This window comes from Artibeus jamaicensis, unplaced genomic scaffold (genome assembly GCF_021234435.1).
Source record: "Artibeus jamaicensis isolate MK-2021 breed Jamaican fruit bat unplaced genomic scaffold, CSHL_Jam_final contig_519, whole genome shotgun sequence".
Classification (NCBI taxonomy): Eukaryota; Metazoa; Chordata; class Mammalia; order Chiroptera; family Phyllostomidae; genus Artibeus; species Artibeus jamaicensis.
Window position 1 is genome coordinate 42,564,241 of NW_026521871.1, and position 23,477 is coordinate 42,587,717.

Consider the following 23,477-nt stretch of genomic DNA (forward strand, 5'->3'; position numbering starts at 1 on the left):
TGGGGCCAATTAATGACCATCACTCAGTGGCTTGTGAAGTGCTCATGATCTTCAGCAGTACCAGCACCTGCTACAATGCCAAGCCGAGTCAGGTGCAAAATGTGCTCATTGGTTATAAACTGAACAAAGTGAATGAAATTATTTGCTACGGACTTTGAGAATTTTAGAGTATCTGCATAAATTGATGATTTGGCTTCAGACACAGTAAGTATCTATCATCTCTTATAGTAGTTATTCAACAAGGTCAGCTGACTCTGAAGGTTGCACTTGAGAAGTGACAGCAAACCCGTAACATCCGCAGAGAAAACTGATTGTCCCTCAGCCTTTGGCAGAAAGACGTGCAAATAGTTTAGTTGGCGTCACACCGTTTACGTTTTTTTTAATTAGTATGGTGCTTGTCCCTTTGTACATCTCTTAACATAACTGTGACTTTGAGGCACACAGTGGAAGGTAGAAACAAGCTGGGGAAACAAAGCAGATTTCAAGAAAGAGGATTAATCTTTATCGATGTTAAAACAAGTATTGTGGTCCTGGCTTTAAAAGGCCAGGAGCCAGAGAACAACTTAGAACAGAGAAAATCAGCCTAATTATCAACTTGAGCTCTGAGCAAATTTCTTAAAACTTCTATTCAGAAGAGAGACCTTTTATCAAAGAGTTATCTTTAAAGGGTTTGTAATCAATATACATTAGAACAATTTCTGCATAACAATTGTGTATGTTAAAATTGATTTTACCTTCCTATAAAACCTTTTATCTCTTCAACCTTATATCTTAAGTATTTTCAATCAATAATGAAAAATCATTATGATGCTTATTTTGTGTTACATGCTATATGTATAAATCCTTAGATTCTAATGGTTTGCTCCAAAGTTACTAGTTTCTAACTTTCTAAGATGTATATGGAATTTCTATCAAGGAATAATTTATGTCATATGTGGCATGGACAGATGGATAAATAGATGAATGGATATAATATGTATATTTCTCTCTACGTATGCTGGTCTCCACTGTAGATATCATTTAGCCAAAACACTGACCTATACAATTTATACAAATATACGTTTTTATGAGGTGTTTCTGTAGCATAGCGGTTATCACAAATGTGTATTTACATGAGGATGTTCAAATAACTCATAGACACAGACAGTGTGGTGATGGCCAGAGGGAGGGAAGGCAGAGACTGGGTAGAGGTGAGCAAAGGGGGGAAACTGGGGACATCTGTGTTAGTGTCAACAATAAAACTAAAGGGAGAAAGTCTTATTTATGTCATTAAAATGACTGAGCATGTTGAGATTCATGCTATAAATGAGAATGAAAGGAGAAAGAATTGAGACAGATGAAGAGAAGGGGTATGGATGAATGGGTCAAATTTGACGTGAGCAGATGTTAGCCTAGATAGCTAGGTGGAAGGGAACGTCCTTAAGCTGAATTAACATGTGGAAGAGAAGGCATAAATTCAAGGTCAGAGACATAGAGTTCCTCTGGGGCACATCAAATTTGTGGAGTCAGGTAAAGATTTGTAATACACAGTTTGAAATAGAGTTTTGGCACACGAAATTGGCAGTGATATACCTAGGAGTCATTTATTCCCGTTGGAGAGAATGGATATGATTCCTAGCAATCCATTTACTTTTCACTAATAATTACCATGCTTGATATATGCAATAGCCCTTAAACCTAGGAATATGAAATAATACACATATGATGACATTATATTAAGCGTACTAGTTTTTTACTCTTTTTTAAAATTGTTGTTCAAGTACAGTTGTCTCCATATTCCTGCCACCACTTTCCTGCTCCACCCACCTCCACCCCCACTCTCAATCCTACCCCACTTTGGCTTTGTCCGTGGGTCCTTTACATGAGTGCCCTAAATCAAGTGTTTGCTTATGCCCCTTGCAAATAAGATTATTTAGCAACCTAATTATACTTTTGCTTACACTTGTATAAATTTAAGGCTATTATGTAACATGCGCCTTTTTGAATCAACCAAAGCATATTCACCTGATGTTTCCACTTAGGGAACTGACTATAGTGATAAGTTGAAAAACAGAGATAGATGCTTTAAATTATAAGCAATCTTAGAGGCCATCTAATGCAACCCATTTTCAAGTTTAGGAGTTGATATAAATTTTGAGAAATTGCCATATGTTTATGCAAAAGCGCTTCATTCCAATCCTGCATAATATTTCAGAAAGATATTTTATTCATTAACTCTTCTTTTCTCTATAGCCAGTAATCTAGGGAGAGGAAGAGCAACAAAGTATGAAAACACATCAGCAACCCCTGGCCTGGTACAAACTAAGGAAGCAATCAGCTCTTTCATCAAGCCCTTAGGGGCATCCAAAGAGGCACTGTTGTTTTTAGATTTAGTGATCTTATTGTTAGTCCCTGTAGATGTAGGGAATCTAAACCATGATCACTCTGGAATAGAATGATCTCTTCATTTTTCTGAAATATTTTAAAAAATTCTTTTATTTTATTGACAAGAGTAGATTATGTCATACTTTTCTGGATTATCCCAGTCTTGGTACTGAGGGCCTTTGACTGTATTTTTCTCTAATGGCATAGCTGATGCTAGTAAATAAGAGCCAATTTTACTGATCGTTAAACTATGAGCTCAGAATGACTCAATAATTCCAGCGTTTCCAGTGGCCAACTTGAAAAGGCTCCATAGGAGGAATGTGAGAGCTAAATTATTGAAAAGCATCACATTTTCCTACGGGATTTTCCCATTCCCTGAGGATTTTATGCACAGCATTTCTTAGGGTTTTCTCCCTTCTTATTTGACATTTTAAAGATCAGAAAGTTTAAAGTAAGTTTCCCAAGAGTCTTTAAATGGACGTCCATATCTCTAGACAAGTGTTTACAAATTAGTGGCTCAAAGATTTACTTTTCCTTTATGTCTTTATTCTAAAAATAAGGATCAGTCTGAAATTGGTGAGAGCGACGATTCATTGGCTGACAATCAGCAGGAGGGTCCTTTAATGGGATATTATCTTTAATACAAGATTAACTGTTTCACATGTAAACCTTAAATCTGTATGGTATATTTACTAACATTTTTTGTCAATTTTCTGTCTTTTGCAGCTCTAACAACAAAACCTAGTTGTTGAGAACTAAGAGGCCCTCTCAGTTCTGTACCTGGAGCATGCAAGAGCATGTAGTTTTAGTCCTTGCTCTTGAGATTGACTAGGATATGTTTCCAGTATTTACGATTCCGATTTTCATGGTTCAGCGAGGCTGCCCTGTTAGTAGCAATTGCCCTTGTTTATGAAGTTATGTAGACAGTCCTACGTAAATCAGAAGGGTCCAATCATTTGCTCGTGCTCACTTTTATTACACATGGCCAGACATATGGTGAAAAATGTTCTGGCTCACACAATTTTTTCTCCCAACTGTCCTAGAAAGGGAAATAAATTGTTATAGTGTGGATTTCCTAACAAAGTCAAAAGTATGCAAGAGTGAAAGTCTGCTTTTACCTATATTTTCGTAATCGCTGATAGATCTTTCTCTTTTTCCATTTACTTTTGGTCTCATACAGATTAAATTCATTAGATAATTATTAAATCTCGCAACACGTGTGGAAGGTGTATTTCCTCTTCTTGATTATGTTAAGCTTAGTAAACTTCAGTGAATGTTTATTATGGAGTACATACTTTTAAAATTTTTAATTGTTCGACTTGCTCAAAAAGCATGATTTTGAACCTATCTGAAAGTAGTTGAATGTTTCTTATATTGCTTTCATTAGAAACTTACCTATTAGTCGTTCAGGAGAAACATGTTTCTCCTGAAGGCTTTTAATTATCATATAAGTCTGACTACAATTGTGATAGAACACTAAAAATGTAAATGGATCAGACTCATGTGGGTTATATTTCCATAAAAATGTGCATTTGAAAATTAATGATACACCTTAGGAAAATAAAATGTGTCTTAAATTTCACTGAGCTCAAAGTATTTAAGAATCATCCAAAGGGAGATTGAAGAACTTCAAATTATGATTATTGTGCAATTAATTAACTTCTGGAATATTTCCTGTAGAATCAGAAGATTTCTGTTGTTGGTATCTGAGAAGAATGATAGCAGTAAAATAAAACTAGACACTTTCATATAGTCTTTTTTCCATAACAATACAATATTAGATTGTTTTTAAGGCATATTTGGACAAATAAACCTTTGAAGTCATTTATTCATTCATTCAGTTAACATTTGTCAAGTGTCTGTTAAGAGCTAGGCACCATTCTAGGTGCTTAGATTACAAAACTGATCCCAGCAGAGATCCCTTCCCTTATGGAACTTACATTCCAACAGGGGAAATACTAATAAAGTAATAAGGAATATGCTGATACACCATGTTTGAGGTTAGATTTTAATAAAATTGTTAAGAAGGTCAAATTTGTCTTTGGGAAACTCAGCTATTATTTTCAATATCCTTCACCTCTCCCCCACAGTGCTCTTACTTCAAGATATCAACCCAAAAGCTCATTCTCCTCCTTTTGCTTTTTTATTTAAACAGTGTTTCTAGAGAAGCCACTGAGTGGCAGACACTGTGGGCTGTTCCTTGCTCAGGCGTATGATGCAGACCAAACAAGGCCAGTCCCCATCCTCATGAAATTGATGGTGTATTAGAGAAATCAAATGAGTCTACTAAGGAATATGAATTTTATTTAAGAAAGATTCATGGTTTTTGAATGGTTGCACATATCAGTGGGCCCTGGATGAGGATATGTGTGTCTGTGCGTGAGTGTGTGTCTATGTGTTTAGTGGGAGCCTGGAGGGGGACATAAGAAGTACAGTAAACAGACTTTCTGTCAAACTAATGCATGTGTGCTTCTCTCAAAACCTCTTCTGAAGAATTTGATCTGGTCGTTAATACATTAATGTGGATGAGCTTACCAATAAATATACTTGAGCATGTGTATTTTTTTCATTACTATGAAAAGAAAAGTTTGTGAAACTTCTAGAGAATTCTAGAAGGCATTGATTGGCAAAGTTCATTGATCTTTTGAATTCACCATTTTCTATCTCTGAAATAATGTTCTGCTTATTCAGGTTACACAGAAGTCCTTTGTGCTCTGTCTTCTTATGATAATGTTATATATGTTAACACAAAATATAAACCTGAATATGATAGGAGAATGTTTTTATGGATGAGGGAAGTGAAACTTGGAGAGGTTAATTGCCTTTTCTGATATCACACAAGTTGGTGTCAGAACTGAGACAGGTGTGTTTCAACCCAGTTAACGCCAGTTCTGTTTCATTATGTCCAGCTTGATTCTTCATTAAATTTTCATATATCAGGTTATATAGTTTAACCCAGAGTAAATCAAGTTGACAGATTAATAAAATATTATAATTGGGTCCTTTTGTACATGAACACAAAATATTAGTAAATTATCTTTTGTCCATTGATGCTTATTAGATTAATAGAAGGTTTTTATTAAAGCTTTTATCACTCCCATCATTATATTTTTAACTGGAAAGGAATTCACATGATTTAGTTACAAGCTTTGATTTTCACAGACACATTCCACCAAATAGTATCAGAATTTAATTCTCCTTCTTTTAAATTATATAATGCTAGATGATGTCTGAGGTAAACATCCCTCAATTTTAATCTGCGTAAGTACTGGAAATGGCTTGTAAATATTGTAGAGCTTTTTAAGTTACCTACTTAATGACAGTTTTGCATTTTAAGACAGAGAAAGCACATAGTAAATAACTATGAGAAAATTCTATGAAAGCTCAATACAAAAAAGGTGGTATTTTCCTTAGGCCCACTCGTATGTCAGCTAGATCACTGTCTGAAAGTATATGCTAAAACTCTTTACCATTTTTCCACATGTAGAGTAGTTTGTTATTGACAGACGTAATTTGAGCAATGTATAATGATTTTGATTTAATCGTGTATTGAAAACCAGAATCTTACTTTTGTCAGCCCCACATATTAATTCAAAAAGATTGAGGTGTTTCAAATTAGACCCAAATCAAATAGTTTTTTCTAAAGGAATATTTTTTAAATTTTCCTTATATTAGATAGCATCTATTACATAAAGCAAGAATAAAAATAATCATTAAAATAAAACCAAAAAAGCAAATTTTTTGTTTCTTCTTTTCATATTTTAAATGAAAAAATAATAAAAATAAAATATTTCCTACTTGATTTTTAAGTTTCTTAAAATTAACTTTTAACTACTTAGGAGGTTCTCCATAGTATCCTATATTACTGTAATGATACTGAGGATTATTGGCCAAACATGGAAATTTTAACGCAACAGAAACAAAAATTCGGTGGATTTCACTGACCTTCTTCTGACTCACTAAAGGTGAAAGATGAAGATGGGTACCAGCCCACTCTTTCTGGAACATAAAATCAGTATTGAATTTTCATGGGGTATTGCATCCTGTCTTCCAAGAAATCAGAGGTAGGTAAAGTAAATGATCAGAAAGAATTTCTCAGAGAAGTAAAGAGAAGGAATAAAGCTTTCAAGGGAGAAAAATGCAGCTGTCAGAACTCTAGAAACTCTTAATTCAAATTGTGCAAACTATGCATGAAGCAGGTGTTACACTTGTAGATAGATGAGTGTAACACCTGGTTAATGCACAGTTTGTAGACTCATTAATTGCTACAGTTGCTAATTTTGGTTGTAATTCCCTGTCTCTTTGTAGTAATAATCAAAATATGCAGGTTTGGATGCAATTTTATTTTTGATACTTTAGATGCTTCAAAGGAGCAGGTTTGGGTGGGTTCAGGCTATGTCTCCCTCTCACATAGGGCCCTGGCTGCGCAATGCTAAGTTCATTGCCTGAGACAGCTCTACCTGCTTCTTTAAGCTCTATAGCTCATGGGCTTTACTACCAACATATTCACAAAGTTTGTCTCCACATTTTTTTTTTTACTGGATGATCCCTCTGCTTCTCCCCACTCCCAAATGTCAGGAAAACAATTATGGAGTAATTTGGTTGATTTGATATGATTTTAGCGTTAGCCCTAGAACTCCTTAGAAAGTCTGGTTGTTCCATTATTCAGCTCTTTAGTTTTGTTTTTTTTAAACATACCTCTGTGACAAATGTTGTACCACCTCTGGAGATCGGATTTATAAATTAGGTCACATATAGCAGTAGTAAGAAGTAAGATCCTCACTGGCCTCTTAAAAGTTAGCCACATTGGTTAATATCAAAATAGATTTTAAAAAAAATGGACTTTCACTGATGGTTGCTGATAAGTTTCAGTATTTGAAATGAACCAGCATGCCTCTCACTACCCTAATTCTGAGGAAACTCATTTATATTTTGGCTTTTGAGAATTTTGTGGTGTGAGCAAATTGATAAATTTGATTACTGGTCTTAGCAAGGTAGGTGTTGAAAGAATGCTAAAATAAGCATTGCATTTAGTTCTCAAAAAGCATGGTAAACCAAACATAGTTTTCGCTGCATCATTTTTTCTGAAATCATTGCATATTACCTTTTTGCATACTACCTTTACTCCAAAATATCTTAAAAAGGTCATTTTACTCATCTGAGTCCACGATACAGCGACCAAGTGGGATGAGCAACATTATGTCTTTTATGGATACATTATTAGATCACAGTTTTTATTTTTAACTTTGATCATGCATTGCCTGATTCATTATGTCCCCCAATGAATGCTATGTAAAAGAAACGATAGTTTTAAAGCCCTCAGAGACTGTTATGAACCAATGAAGTTTCACTATTTGTAATTAAGTCTGAATTTCATGCAATGGGTGAAAATAATTTTTTAAAAGTTAACTTTAAGCCCTGGCTGGTGTAGCTCAGTGGATTGAGCACAGGCCTGCGAACCAGAGGATCGCAGTTCAATCCCCAGTCAGGGCATATTCCTGGGTTGCAGACCGGTTCCCTGCAGGCCAGTTCCCAGCAGGGGATGCACAAAAGGCAACCATACACTGATGTTTCTCTCCCTTTCTCCTTCCCCTCTAAAGATAAATAAAAAAAAGTTAACTTTGTTCCAAGACCACTGCATATTAATGTTTATTAGGTCTATTCTACAAAGAAACCATGGAACTATAATTAGATTTTTTAGTTTTTTTCGTTTGACACAATAACCCCATAGTCAGAATAGGTTGCTACATGGAATGTATGGGTTAGTGGTGTTTGCTACCCCATGGCCACGCAAGTACTAAAAGCTGTTAGTTGAACAGTTGTTTCTGGGGTGCATAGAGAATTCTTAGGAGAAATGATGTCATAAAATGTTAACATTTAATTAACAAGTGGGTTGAATATTGGCATTATTGAAAGACCTTCGGAGAGCTGAGGCTCTCTCCATAAGTGAGCTGTGATCGACAACAGAAGCAAACACACCTGTAATTACTGATAACTCTTCTCCAGAGATGAGCCGGCCATCCCAGGAGACTTCAAACCTCAGCCTATAAAGGGATTTTTGATTCTGGTAACAAAGATGACGTTCCAGGAATTGTTAGGCACAATCTAATGTGAGTGCAATCTACAATTCCCTCTCACTTTTAGAGCTATTTCCTCCTCACCTACTTGGTGGGCTCAGGCTGTTTCCAGGGCCCACAGTTCCTGTTGCAGCAAGATGTCCAGGCTTGTAAGAGAATGCCTTCACCCACAAGACAGAGACAAGCCATGGCCCTCACCCGGGACTCCAGGAGCAGAGGGTTAGCAATCATCCAGCTAAAATTTTAGAATAACTGAAGACAGAAATTGGTATGGTATGGCCAATGGTGTTTACTTTCATGGAAAATTTTAATGTTCTTGATCCCTTTGTCCACATTACACTTTTGAAGCCTGTGTTTTAAACGTATCTCATTAAAGTCATGTAGCTATTAAACTCTAAGTTATTCGAGGGCAAACTATAACAGGCCCTCAGAAAGTATGATACTAGTGAATCAATAAGTGGGCTAATGTTCTTGCTCCTACACTCTGAATACCAACAAAATATCTTTTAGAAGTTATTAAGGCTTTAACATTTCAGACATTTGGCATATATAATTTTAGCAGCCCCGTCAGTATTGGAAAGTGATATGATTCTTACAACTAGAAGCTTTGCTATGTCAGTTTCAAGCAAGCCAGGAGAAGACTGCTTAAAAAGCAGCTTAATATTTGTTCCTAAAATATAGTCTAACATCAGGGTATAATTCCCCCCCAGAACAATTTAAGTTCATTGTCTATTCATCTAAGAAAGATGTTATAGTCTCTTCACAGTATTTCAAAGAGTTGGATGAGTTGGTGGTGTAAACATTTTTCGTGGGAACTTTATACAATGAAAAGGGGGAAAAAAAGGTTGATGGATGCATACTCCAGCTAATTGAAGTGGTTCTGAGTCAACCAGATGTTTTCAGCTGAATCATGCCCACAGATGCTATTGCTTCATTACTCCTTAATCTGGGGATTACCTCGATTGGCTAGCTCAGTGACATTTGAGTGTTTCAAATAAGCTTGCCTCTCTTTTGTTACATACTTTGTAAAGAGCTCTTGTCTAAAGCCAGCCTATCTTCTGCCCTGGAAATGTTTTCAAGGAAGTTATCAGGGCTGTTTGTTTTTCCTGCTCTTGGATGTGGTCTTTGGTGAGGTCAGACAAATGGAACGAGAGCTGCCACAGATGACATTGGAGCTATTTCCACAGCTGGCTGCAGAGAGTGGGTCGTCCCTTACAGACGAGTTCGCATGTGGAGGTAGATGATATAAAACATCTGCCACAACAGGAATAAGCAAAAACAATGTCCCTTTGAAGATTGCCTTTTAATGAGGAGGTGGGGGTTCTGTCTCCCTAACAGGAATGAAGGATGTAGTTGTTGGCAGGCAGATGGCTTCAGACTTACTCTTGCATGAAATAAAGCAAAAGTGTATGTTGAAAATCTCCGACGCTAGTCAAATTGTCTGATTTTGCTGAACATCCATTTCCCTGCCTATAGCGCATACAATCTATAAGAAATGGAAGGAGTGCTAAAAGAAAAAGGTGGGGGGGGCTGACTAAGAAAAAACTCATTCTGAATATTTTTCTCTTGAATGACTTTAATACAATAGCTTCATTTCAGCTGGTGGGCAAAAAGTCAGAAAGAGCGTGGGGTTTTTTTGCAATAAGTTTAATGTATTTGTAGCACTATGTTATTTCTCATAGAAGTTTAAAATATTAATATACAAAGGGTATATCATCATGGCCACATGATGATAAACACTTCAAATTTTGAATACCAGCTAGCAGAACACAAAGTCATCTTTTTCCTTTTAGGAATAGTAGGAAATAAAAATATCTTAGCGAACTATTCTAAGAGAATGGTAATAGTTTAGTTTCTCATTCCATCTACCTTAAAAAATTAAAAGCAATGAAATTTGCATATATTTTAATTTCATAATGTTGCTATAGAAAGAAAAGTCTTGACTATAGATCAACTGATAGCAAATACCTGCTGAATATTAGCCAACAGTAAACTTCTAGATCTCCTGTTGCTAGACCAAAAGGGGTGCTACTGTCCCTGCTACCCCCAGCCGCCTTGCTGCAAACCTTGGAATCATGCTACTTCTGCCACCACATGGCCAGCAAAAAGGATGCCGCATGCCCCATCCACCTGTTATTCTAAACCAGGCCACAGGTCAAACTCATTTTCACCACGGGCCACATTAGCCTCTTGGTTGCCTTCAAAGGGCCAAAATAATTTTAGGACTGTATGAATGCAACTACTCCTTAACTGCTAAGGAGTTGAAATTACATTTGGCCCTTTGAAGGCAACCGAGAGGCAGATGTGTACCCCCAGTGAAAATGAGTTTGACACCCCTTGAACTCTCTTCCAAATATAAGTCCTTTGCAGGTGCTTCTGGTTAGCAGAAGTCACATATCTCTACCAGCAAGGGAGTCTAGGAAAAGTAGCGTTTTTTCTTTTAATTGTATGTTGAAGAGGCAGGATTCACTTTGTAGGGAACTGATAGATAACATGTGGAGAGAATATGAGATATCTCACAGGAAGTAATTGGATTAATCTTAATGAGAGATAGTAAGTATTCCACCCTAGTCAGTAGCACTTGAAAGGAAGACAGACAGATTATGGGGACATTTATGATGCAGCCTCGATGCGACCTGACTATGGGTTTGTTAAAAAGAATGAGAGGGAAGGAGGAGGTGAGGATGACTTGGAATTTTCCATATTATTCCAAGAATCAAAAAGAGGAGAAAGAATATGCTCTGAGGAAAGAAAGGGAAAGAAGTATTCAGAATGGGGCATGGTTGCTTTGAGTTGTCTGAGATGCTACATTCAGTGAACAATTGGGAATTTGGGTCAGGAGTTCAGACAAAAGGTCAAGTCAACAAAGAACATTTAAAAACTTTAACTTTGAAACTAACTTCAGTACTTTTGATTAATTCCATGGGGGCCTAACAAGCAGCAATATTTTGGAATTTTACTTCTAACATCATATTAATACCTTATATTTATGGTATGTATAAAGATGTTGACTCATACTCTATACCTCTTAAAACTTATAGCACCTCTTCTAGCAATGGGTCATAAAAGACATTTCAAAGTTATTGGTGATGCAAAATATTTAGAAGAATGGGAGTTTTAGTTTGAGGGTTGCCATGAAAACGTCTCATATGAAATAAAAGGAGATTTTTTTTTGTAAAGATGTTTTCAGATACAGGCAGAAATCCTACAGAGACTGTTGAGGAACTGAACTAAATATCTAGCTATGTGTCATTATAACACATTTGTGGGAAGAATACTAAATGTTATCAAGATTATTTGAAGTTTCTTGGCCCTAAAATAGGAACTGCAAAAGCAAATGAACAAAATGATTAAGAAACAAATCAAGAATCTCTTTAGAAGCAATGCAATAAAAAAATGTACTCAGAGCCAGGGAAGACATAAAAAAATCAGATTTGACCTTGATTGGGACTCACCTGGAGACCCTATTGAACTGCAGATTCTAACTCAGCGGGGCGGGGCTGGCCCCGAGACTCTGTATTAGGATCCCAGATGATGCCATCTGGTCCTGGACCACATTTTGAGGAACAAGGTGCTACACAGTTTAAGACCAACCTACTAAACTTAGAAAAAGTCACAATTACTGTTACAGCATTACTGTTTAGGAGAAAGGGCAATAACGTCTAAGTGAAATAAAAGATGTTTTTTTATTTATAAGTTTCTACAACAAACAGGATACTGAAGAAAAGAAACATAAAATAGGCTTTCGTCTCATCTACTGGACAACTGTATGTATATTAATGGACGTCTTTCAGGCCTCAGAATATATCTTGGTTGGATGCTAATGTGTACATTTTTAGCTTAGGAGAAGGCCATTCCATCAGGACATATTTTATTTCAGCGTTAGACATCAAAATATTCCATCAATAGTATATCTACTGAGTCTGAGACATGTTAGTGACAATAGTACTAACAGAAAATGTAGTTTAAAGGGAGTGAATTAGTTTTTTTTAATTGAATCTTGACTTCACACTTGTACCCTTAGGTCTAGTTGAGTTGCCAGCTCTAAACAGGCAAATTTCTAAAAATGTCTTAAAAGAGAAAACAAATAGCCCAGAAATGTCCTCCGAGGGACCACAAAATAAAGTACATTTTGCAGTGAATTGCAGGACAAGGAATAGCTACTTTCCTAGTAATAGCCAGAATCAAGGTGCCTTGTGACATATTTAGGCAATCTGCACTGTAAACAATGGCCATAAGTAGGCTAATGGGCAGCTTTTTCTCTTGATCACTCTTGGGGTTTGAGAAGTAATTTCCCAGGCCCATTCACCTATAAGATCCTGTAAGACCTTGAAAATGCCTTGCAGCCAGGTGTCTGGGCCTCTCTGTCAGTAAGGAGAAGTTTTTAATGAAAAGGTCTATGACAGCTCACTGTCCTGAGTGCTGGTTAAATGAGAGAAACCTTTTATCAGACAAAAGATGCTGCCCGTAACTATTCAGACATCTGCTGGGAACCCTGTTTGCCTGATCATTCGGAAAACGGCTGGCCTGGAAAACAGCTTCTGACGTGCGTTTTGAACTTTCTATATGTTGAAAATGTACTTAGATTGATTATTATGTAAGCGAGCAAAGCATTTTTTAATCTTATATGGCTAGGTGTGACAACAGTCTTAGGCAGACATGTGGCTATTAAACGGTCGGTAGCATGAGAAAGCCCTAATAAAAAAAGTTTACATAGCATCTGTGTCTGTGCCCTGACCGTGATGTACACATATATAAAAAATTGTACCCTGTGATGAGGTATATGTAAGTCCTCTGTAGAATGGAAACTCTGTAGTGATCTCCAGTATTAAAATTCCCTGAGGAGTATGTGCTTCTTAGAAGCCCAGAAGTTCTCATACTAAATGACAAGAACATCAAGTTAGCAGCGGTCAGACGTGCATCCTTGTAAAGGAAAACAAAGCCATTGAATGAATGGGTTTTTAAGACCATCCTGTTATCCAGTCAAGGGACCACTTATTTCAATTGAATCCTTTAGTCCACTCTCAGCCTGGAGTTTCTGTTGATTTTATGTCCCTCTAATGTCATGGGTGCCCCAGCTGACAAGCAAATGTCATTCACTAATTTTGTCATTCAGCACCATTACAGACTCTTTTATGGTAGACACTGTGCTAGGTTTTAGAACCCACTAGAAAATGAATAAACATCATGGACAGCATGGTGACCTTAAAATCCAAAGGGGAAATAAAGTACAATCATCATCCAGGTGTGTGCCAAATGTCATGAGAGATGAGAGAAGCAAATGCCCAACAACCCAATCAGACACAGTAAATGTTCCCTAGAATGTACCATGTGATCTTAAAGCACACCTGCAAACCTACTGTTTGCAGATGCCCAGGACTCCTGGCAAAGACACTGAAGATGTGAAAGAAAGATGGATCAGAGGAGGATGAGGCGTTCACTGTGGTGGGAGGAGAGGCTTGATGTGGATAGTCTTGGGGAACTAGACTGGGGGGTAAAACTGGAAGTCATGGGGTCTTTCTACAGCCTGTGTGCTATGCTAAGGAGGCCATCCTAGAGTCGGCTGTAAGAGCCTTCCTTTGGAGATGCCATGTGGGACTAGAACAGGAAAGCTCATTCTCGTGGGTGCCCCTGCTGCCCATTTAATCTAAGTAACTTCTTCTGGACAGGACAAGCAGGAATGGGAACTATTTCGATCCCATCACTGTATTGTCTTATACACTCTAAACTCCTCCAACATATTACCTTACAACAGTCATTGGCTCAAAAGTGCCAATGTCCTAAATATGTGACATTTCTAATATGAAATAATATCTTTCAGGTACTACTTAGCTATAAAAATTTGATCTAGGCTGTGCTTTGGTAGAGAAGGTAGTTTATAACATGCTCTCCTTTATATTCCCTCTTGGATTGAAAAATGACAGTCAGTTTTGTTCATCTTTTTAAAAAGTTTATTTATTTATTTATTTTTAGAGAGGGGAAGAGAAGGAGAAATAAAGGGAGAGAGATATTAATGTGTGGTTGCCCCTTGCATGCTTCCCGGAGGGAAAGAAATAGCAATGTTTTGTTGTCTCTTGTGTACTTCCCACTGGGGACTTGGCCTGCAACCCCAGGCGTGTGCCCTGACTGGGAATTGAACTGGCAACCCTTTGGTCCACAGCCTGCACTCCATCCACTGAGCTACACCAGCCAGGGCCCAATTTTGCTCATGTTTAAAGGTATATACATATTTTAGGGATTATCTTTAAGGTAGGAGAATGGTAAGGATCTGTCCTCTATATCTCTGATATAATTTTTGTATTATATATTCTATGAGTAGATAACAGTAGTTTTCTTTGTATCTTAAAAAGTAGAGAAGATAGTGAAAGATATTATGACTAATCCATTCATTTGGTAAGTGTCATAGCTTAATGGTCTTTCATCTTTATTTTCTCAAATCTCTTTAAAATAATTTCAGAACTGTGTAGGTGTATGAGGAAGGCATATGCCATAAGAATCCTGCAAAGTAAAGACAAAGGACTTAGGTTGCACCATTAGTTTTTCTGCATAAATAGTGTGATTCCTTCGTATCTTCAGAACATACTATGTGGATTTTTGTAGCACACATGTTGATGCTGAGAGCCACCCTTGATTAGGGGATCAGAATGGGAAGGTGATGGACATAAATTGACCCTTTGATGCTGAAGCTATTAGAGACTCAGTGAAGACTTGGGACCCTTCTATGCATGCTTAATATGTCTATTGGCTTGGCAACTATAATCCCATAGAGCAGAAATATGAAAGGAAAAGAGTATAGTAACCCACCTGCATAATGAAATTCCTTTTATAATTTTAACAAATTTAATGATGTAAGAACTAATTGTTCTGTTGCATTTCAGTCAACAAAGCCATCTGACCATCAGGGCCCATGTCTTCAAATTTTCAACTCTCCATCAATAATGTAACATATTTACATTTGGATATATTAGAATTCTAAAGAAGCTTGTTGAAAACATCAAAAGTCACTGTCAAACAGGTTTCTTTACTTTTAAACATAAAACTCTCTAAAGGATTCAGTGAAGCATTGTTGAGAATTCTAATAATCTATGTACTTGCTTTGGTAAGGAATACTTCACTGTGACATATTTACTTTATATTCTTATTCAAAATGACATGATTGTACAAATAGGTACTTAAGCAATAATTGAAACCATTATTCACAGTTGAATAGGCATGGTATTTAATTAGCATTCCTTTAAAGGGAACTCTATGGTTAAAACTAATTTGGTTTTAATGTTTTTTAATATTACGTATTTTTAAAACAATTTCAATCAATGATAACTGAGTGAAAAAGCAACCACATGAAATTAAGAATGTTTAAGTAGAAAAAGAAAAAAAAAACCTCATTATGGCTGACATTCTCTCTTTAGATAAACTATTATGTGACTGTTCTAAAATGCCCTACTTCTAAAAATCATACCCTTATCCCCCAGCTACACGTCTCTGGGTAGCCATCCAACTATTATACCAATGGAATCTAATTTGTCTAAACTGAGAGAAGAGGAAACAGCTCTAGATAGACATATCTCTAAAATAAATAGCAATATACATTTGAACTAAAAAGTTATCATATAGCCATTGAAAGTCACATAACAGTCTCTTGCTTCCTCTCACTCATAAATTATAGGATTTAGGCGGTTGATTTTGATGTCAAGTGTTTAGGAAACTGGTTTATGTCATAAATGTAATTTCAGTGTAGAAGCTAAGATTTGCTGTTAGTTGCAGGGAGCAGAGAGTAGGTAGATATTTTGTGCCATGTTCTAATTACTGCAACTTCAAATATCTCATTTGGTGTAAATTGAGCTTATAAATTTTTGTCTGCCTATGCCAGGGTTTCTGACATTCAGCACTAATAATGTTTGTGGCTGTATAATTCTCTGTTGTGGGGACGTGTCCTGTGTGTTGAAGGGTGGCTTCTACCAACAATGACCCCACCCACTGAGTGTCAGCCACGCCCCTTCCACGGTTTGACAACCAAAAATGTTTCCTGACATTGTCAAATGTCCCTTCTAGATAAGGCAAAATCACCCCTGGTTGAGAATATGCACATGAGCAGATATCTTTTATTTTAATAATTTCCACAGATATGCTATGGTGATATTAATAAAGCTTATTACATCAAGGAAATTTCTGATCTCCCTTTTAAGACTATGGTGGTTGAAGATATTAATAAACACACAAATATGTGTGCTGAGCCATGGTTTTCAAACTGGCCTTTGTGAAAACAAGTTTTCTCAAGAGTTTTGAAATGCTCCACTTTGATGAATATTCTCAAGCTTGTACTTTTCAGTATCTTTTGATTGGAATTTTGTTATGTCATCATTCTTCCAACCAATACTTATGAATTATATATGTGTTATATGCCTAATACTGTACACAGTCTGAAGACACTATAATTTGACAGTGGTGAGCTAGCAGGCATGATTTAAGACCTCTTAGTATGAACATTCTAAATAAAAAATGTTGCTCAGTATTAGCCATTGTTTTGAATTTAACTGAACAATTAGAGCCTGTGACATAGAAAAGCAATTCACAAAACCTGTTTTGAATATTTATTGCATGTCATTCCTATTCATAGGGCTTACAAAAGATGTGTGAACATAACCTTTGCCCTCTTGGAAGGTATAACACTGAAAGAAGCAATTAGAGAACAATAAGTGGAGGGAAGGAATTAAGTACTAAATTGGAGTCCTCGGGGCATCTTGATTCCCGCTCACTAGGATGATTCATGGATTCATCATTTCCCCACACTGCCAGTGATTGTTTGAGATCATTCCAAAGGGCTTCAAAAATTGAAGTCATATCTGCCAGCTCTGTCACAGCTTTTGGGATTTTAACTATAATTTGTGATAAAGTCAGACTGCCCCCTCCAAGTTGGTTGGGAACTCAGTAAGGTAGTCCAGGATTCATGAGCGTTTCTAAGCATGGGGCAAGGGCTGAGGAAGGGCTTTCCTGCTCCTTTTTTTTCTCTCTTCCCAAAGCAGCAGCCCTTCATAAACCTCACCCAACACCCTCCTGTACTAAAAATAAGAAATAAAATGTTCAAAACCACCCACTCCAAGATCAGTGAAAAAGATTAAACATATCTGCATATCCATCAAAGAATGTTGCACAGGAATATTTAGGGACACTGCACTTGGATAGCTATTTCCCAGATTAAATGAACTACCTTTATGCCATTTATATTATTAGACCATCCTTGCTATTGGACAATCACTTACACTTACTAATGCACTTGTCAACTCTGATCATTCTCTGCACCCCACTCTCTATGTGCTGAAGATAGTCTGGTGTAGACAAACTCAACTAGATTATCTTCTGACCAGTTTAGAAAGATTAAAACATTGACAGAGAAGCAGAAAAACATAAAGATGAGAAAGAAGACAAATAACCTTAAACCATATTTTTGAAGTCGTGTTAAATGATTACTATAAAAAACTCCCATAGCTTTTCATAAGTCATTGTAGGAAAAGAGTGTATGTATTGACATGGGGCATCTACATACAACAAGAGGAAGAAAGGAGGTAATATTTCTTTTCTTTTTTTCACTCATATTACCCAAATAATTTTCTTCCCTCTTACTTTTACATTCCAATAATTTCAAATTCAGGCGTTGCTGAGGTTTCAAATAGGAAGAATTCTCACACATCCAACACAACCCATGAGAGACTGAGCAAATGGAAACATGTTGGGTCATCAAGCAGAGGCCTGAATTATTCAAATAATTGCCTATTTCAGCTCATCAAAAATGTAGGCTTGTCCTCTTTGCATATTTAAATAAAACATGGTAGGATTATTGCTATAAAGGCTCATGCCTTATCACAAGGCTGCTTTAAAACACATAATTGAGAGACAGTATAAATAAAATACAGCCAACTGTTTGTATTTAAGAACTGTAACATGGGCTTATACAATAGCAGTTTATAAACAAAGCAGACTTCTCAAACTTTAGGGCACATCAAAGTCATCTGGAGCTATTAAAACACAGATGACAAAACACAAAGCCCAGGGATCCTGGTTTTCATTCTAATCCTTAGTTTGCTGCCGCAGGTCCACAGATCATAGCTGGTGTGTCAACTGGACAAGAATATTGATGTTCAGAGGAAGATTCCTATAAGTGCTTCTTTGCACTATAAACTGTAGCCCATGTCCTGGCTTTAATATAGGTTTTTTGTATTACTCTTTTTTTATTTATATAAATTACAATTTTTCTTCCTGCCAATACTCATCACTATGTAATTCTATCACATTAAAATATGAACAATAAATTGTGATTTAAATATGCTAATGATAATGATGTTTTTCATGGATAATGCCTTCTATGTTGTTTGCCAGATATTATAATAAACTGATGATTGCCTCATATACAAGTCCAAGGATAGGGCTCATATTAGGCAAGACTTAATCTAGATGCTCAAAGATGTCATCAAGAACCTAGTTTTGAAGTTTTGACTTAATCTATAGGTGAGGTCATCACCTAGTGGCCCTTGTGATGCAGAAGAAAGAGGAAAATTGAGCGAGATACTGAAGAAGCCAAGAGGGGGTGATCAGAAACATTTGAGCAGATTATGTGAGGGAAAGACATTCCAGCCAGAGAGGAATCCCATTCAAAAGTAATGAAGGAAGGAGGCTATTTGGAATACTTGAGAAACAGCAAAGAGCTTAGTGTGCTAGAGCAGTGTGGACCACATGGAGAATGGTGAGAGATGAAATCAGAAAAGGAGCAAAAGGCCAAATAATGTAGGACCTGGTTAGGCTATTGCCCTGAGTAAGAGGGATAACCATTGGATGATTTAGAACAAAGGAGTGGCATGACCTGGCTTACATTTTGAAAGGATCACACATTGCTGTGTTAAAGGAGACCAAAAGGAAATAGGAGAAAGCAAGGACACTGATTGGCACATTTGCAATGGTTTAAAATAGGTCTTAAGCCAGCTATGTGTGCTTCTGGTGGAAGAGAGCCTACACATGTTTTCCCCTATTTGCCAATGATCTTATATTTCATTTGGGAAATTAAAATATTGATGAGCTCTCCAAGACTTAAAATGTCTCTCAACTATTGGCAGAAGGTTAACAACACAGATGCTTTTCTGGCTTTAGGTCAGCTATGTTTACTCCACATCAATGATCTTTGGAAACTTTATCCAAATTGCTGTTGAAATTGTTTATTTCAGAACTAGGGCAAGCAGATCCGCCCTACATCTCTTGAGTGTGAGCAGCTTTGTTTTTGCAGAGGCAGTGGCTAAAATAGACCAGACATTTCCATCAGCTGTTTGGTCATTGTGTTTTTTAGTGGAATTACAGTGTGTTATAGTGTTTTTTCTTTGCTGCTTAAACATTGAGCAAACCCAGACATCCAGAGATGCTAAAATGAAAAATCTGTTTCCTTTTGCCTTGCCATTTGCCAAGCAAACTCTGTCAGACTGCACATTCTATACATGTTGAATCAATGAAATTACCCTTAATGTGTTGGCAACATCTGTCACAAACACTCTTCAGTCTATAGCTTAAAAGCATGGGGTAGAAATGGATTTGACAGTATATTTAATGAGGCACAATTATAGCTGAGGCCACTAGTTTGGCCTCAACAGTCATAGGTTTTCCTTTTCCCTTTTTGTTTTTTTCTCTTCCATTTTTTAATGTCCTATAGAATACAAAGGGCATTCTGTGATGAGGAAATCGTCTATCAAACACCATTCTCTGTTGCAGATAACCAACACTTCAAAGTCTTTAAGTTGTCTTTCCCTGATAAGTATCATCAAAAAACCCTGTTTCTCCAAGTGATTTCTGCCTGTACTTCCAATGTACTCACTGATTATAAAGTTGTTTCATCCTTTGAGATTGTTAAGGAATTTATATTCTTAATAATCTAGGAGGGAGTCCTTGTTTCACTGGCCATCTTTACTGAATGTGAACAAGAATGTATGTTCTTACCAATCATCCCCCAAGAATTATTATTATTTCATTCATTTATTTTTAATAACTGGTTTGGTTAGGAAAAGAATGTTTCCCTTACACTCTTTTACACTCCTTGCCTGGTGCTGCCATTTACAATTCCAAATTATGACAAATCCCTCCCCACTCTTTCCTTTGATTGCCAGGTGTTTGGTTTGTACACAGAAGCAGCACTTATTCTGTGGCATCTGTAATCAAATGAGTCCCCAAACACTTTCCGAGAAAGGATTCTTTAAGGAAACCAGACAGTCCTTCCTAAATTAATTCCAAATGCAGGCATTCAATCCTTCTATTCTTATCATGCATGGATTTGATTCATCTGTCACATACTCACATATCTCATTTGCATATTGCCTTGCAAACAAAGACTCAAGTCTCCCTCTCGGAAACACTGGGGAATGAGGTCACCCCCTAGCGCTTTGTGAAGAAAGTATTCTTACCAAACACAATTTGGTCTTTATCTCTGATTTATGACAAACAATCTTTATGTGGCTAGAGCAGACTGATTAAATTGAGAGGTTTCCAGGACTGTGACAGTTTAGCTCTATGTTAGAATCTCTGGGGGCAAATATTCTAAAAAGATAGGCTAAGTCTCAAGTTTAAGAAAAGTATTGAAGTTTTGCACCTGCTAAGGATTAAAATGTTGTGAAAGTGCCATTTTGGGGTTGAAAAAATGCTTTAGGACTTTTCTTAACTTGGAGGTTATTCTATATAGTTTTTCTCTAAGCGATTTAAGAAAAAACTACAGCTCTTCTTAAAGTGTTTAGTTCTGGTCTGGCACAGCAAATACGTGAAATGAAGTGCCTTTTTAAAAATATAAAATAAAGATGCTTTTGCTAAAGAATTCAGACAGCAGGAAGAAAAAGTGATATGTCTCTGAGTTATATGTAAAAGTTTTTATCATGTTTCTCATTCAAGAAGCATCCTGATGAGCAATTCACCGCACTATAAATTTCAAAAAACACAAATCCACAACTGTGTGTATTTACAAGCTAAAGACATAAAATAACACATATATTTTCCAAATGATTCTAGCTCAAAAGTCCTAATGCCTTTTGGAACAAAGCTGAATCTGTATATTAAGCATTTCTAAATATTTGGCTCAATGGCTGTTCTCCCCCACATGAATGGAAGGAACTCATAAAAAAGGCTGAGTGATTGCCTAATCTTTTAACAGATACAGTTGGGAAGTTGAATTTGGAAAGTAACATGAGGAATTAATCACCTGAGCAAAAGCATTTTAGGAAACATTTTGCTTGTGGATAATTAGTTTGGGGTCTGAGAGCCTGTCATCTACTTGAATCTCTCCTAGTTTTATTTCTTCAGAATGTTTACTTACATGTATGGGGGGAGTCATATATGAAAAAACAATGTTTACAGAAAAAATAATATACTGACACATGGTGTTATTACCACACAGCATTTAAATGAGTTGTTAGAGTATGAACTTCTTGAAAACATTGGAATTATAAAATTATACAATTGGAATTATAAAACATTCCATCCAATCCTGGACTTTTAATTTTTTAAAAATATTTTTCCATTGTCTAGATTAGTCAATTAAGGCAGACTAGGAGGCAGAGGAAAGGGGAGGGAGGGTAAGGTATATAGCCTGACTCTATGCTTCAGTAGCTGTGTGACACTTTATATATGGATAGACATTGTTTTAAATGTCCTTTTTATTTTGCATTACAACAGTTAAAATAAGTCAAAGAGCATGTTCTAGAAGTAGGCTTTTCATAACACCTGATTAAATACTGGACATTTTTACATGAAAACTTTTTTTTTAGCAATGTTGCGTTTGACCAGCGTTGAGCAGATTAGTATTCTTCAGTCTTGTGTCAGAAGCATAGAGAGAATGAAAGTAGATCAAAGTATTTAAATTTAAAATAATAGGAAATAGTCGCTCTAACTTTATAGCATTTATACTAGATTTTAATATGTCCTTTGAAGAGACCCAGTCAAGGAACCCATCCGGTCCAGCATTATCACCCCAGTGGTAGATTGGGTTGAGGCAATGAAAATTATTCATGTAAGCCTCGGCTGGTATAGCTTGGTGGATTGAGCTCAGGCCTTCAAATAAAAGGATCATGGTTCGATTCCCAGTCAGGGCACATGCCTGGGTTGCAGACCAGTTCCCAGCAGAAGATGTACAAGAGGCAACCATACATTGATATTTCTCTCCCTCTCTTCTTCCCTTCCCCTCTTTAAAAATTATCCATGTAAATCCTGGATAAATAGCATAAACCAAAAGTCTTATTCGATATACATAAAAACTAGAGAATTTCCATAATATTTCTATTTTTATGCAGAGAACTTTGTATTCAGAACAATGAGAGAGGGGATGCATATGGTGTCTTGGAACACATTCTACCTTAAGTATTGGAATTATAAATAACAGGCATGTTTGACTCATCACCGATCAGTCGCCTCAGAGGAAAGGAAGTCGCTAATGCTATATATTTAGATGAACAGCAGATGATGTGGATGGGTGTAAAACTTATCCATGCTTGAATTTAGCCTTTTCATTAAAAAATAAACAGATTGGATGTTAACACAGTGTACTGTGTTTAATTGTTTTAAAATTTGTCTTCCTTGTGGAGCGTATTTTCAGATGGGCATTGTATATGTTTCCAGGGTGCTGTGATCACGCCGACGATGGACCATCCCATGTCCATGCAGCCAGCAAACATGATGGGTCCCCTGACACAACAGATGAACCACCTTTCGTTGGGCACAACAGGAACGGTGAGCTGAGCAGCTTGTTTGGTCTCGTTTTCTTAGACTTCGTCAGGAGGATGAAACACTCTCTCTTCACTGGCATTATCATCAGCAGAACTGGTTCTATACCTTCGACTAACACACCTTTCAGGTTCCAGTAGGAACAAGCTGCTTTCTGCATGCACATTTGATCCCGGGACATGGTTTCTCCCATTGACAACCCTGAAGGTTGTGCTATGTGGCGTTTAAATGGGAGTTGCTTCTTGTTCTTAAGCCACAATGCACCAGGTATAATGTCTGTTTCGAAGAAAGTGTTTTTAT

The 23,477-nt window shown here is 36.7% G+C and overlaps 1 protein-coding gene across 7 annotated transcripts in view; it reads left to right on the forward strand.

The window, feature by feature from the left end:
* Window positions 1-23,477, forward strand: part of RBMS3 (RNA binding motif single stranded interacting protein 3) — a 624,147-nt gene that overhangs the window by 540,438 nt on the left and 60,232 nt on the right. For all 7 annotated transcript variants that reach the window (XM_037132737.2, XM_037132981.2, XM_037133054.2 and 4 more), the window contains one exon: window positions 23,073-23,183. In XM_037132737.2, coding sequence (XP_036988632.1) covers window positions 23,073-23,183 — 111 coding nt within the window. The remainder of the gene's footprint in view (window positions 1-23,072; window positions 23,184-23,477) is intronic.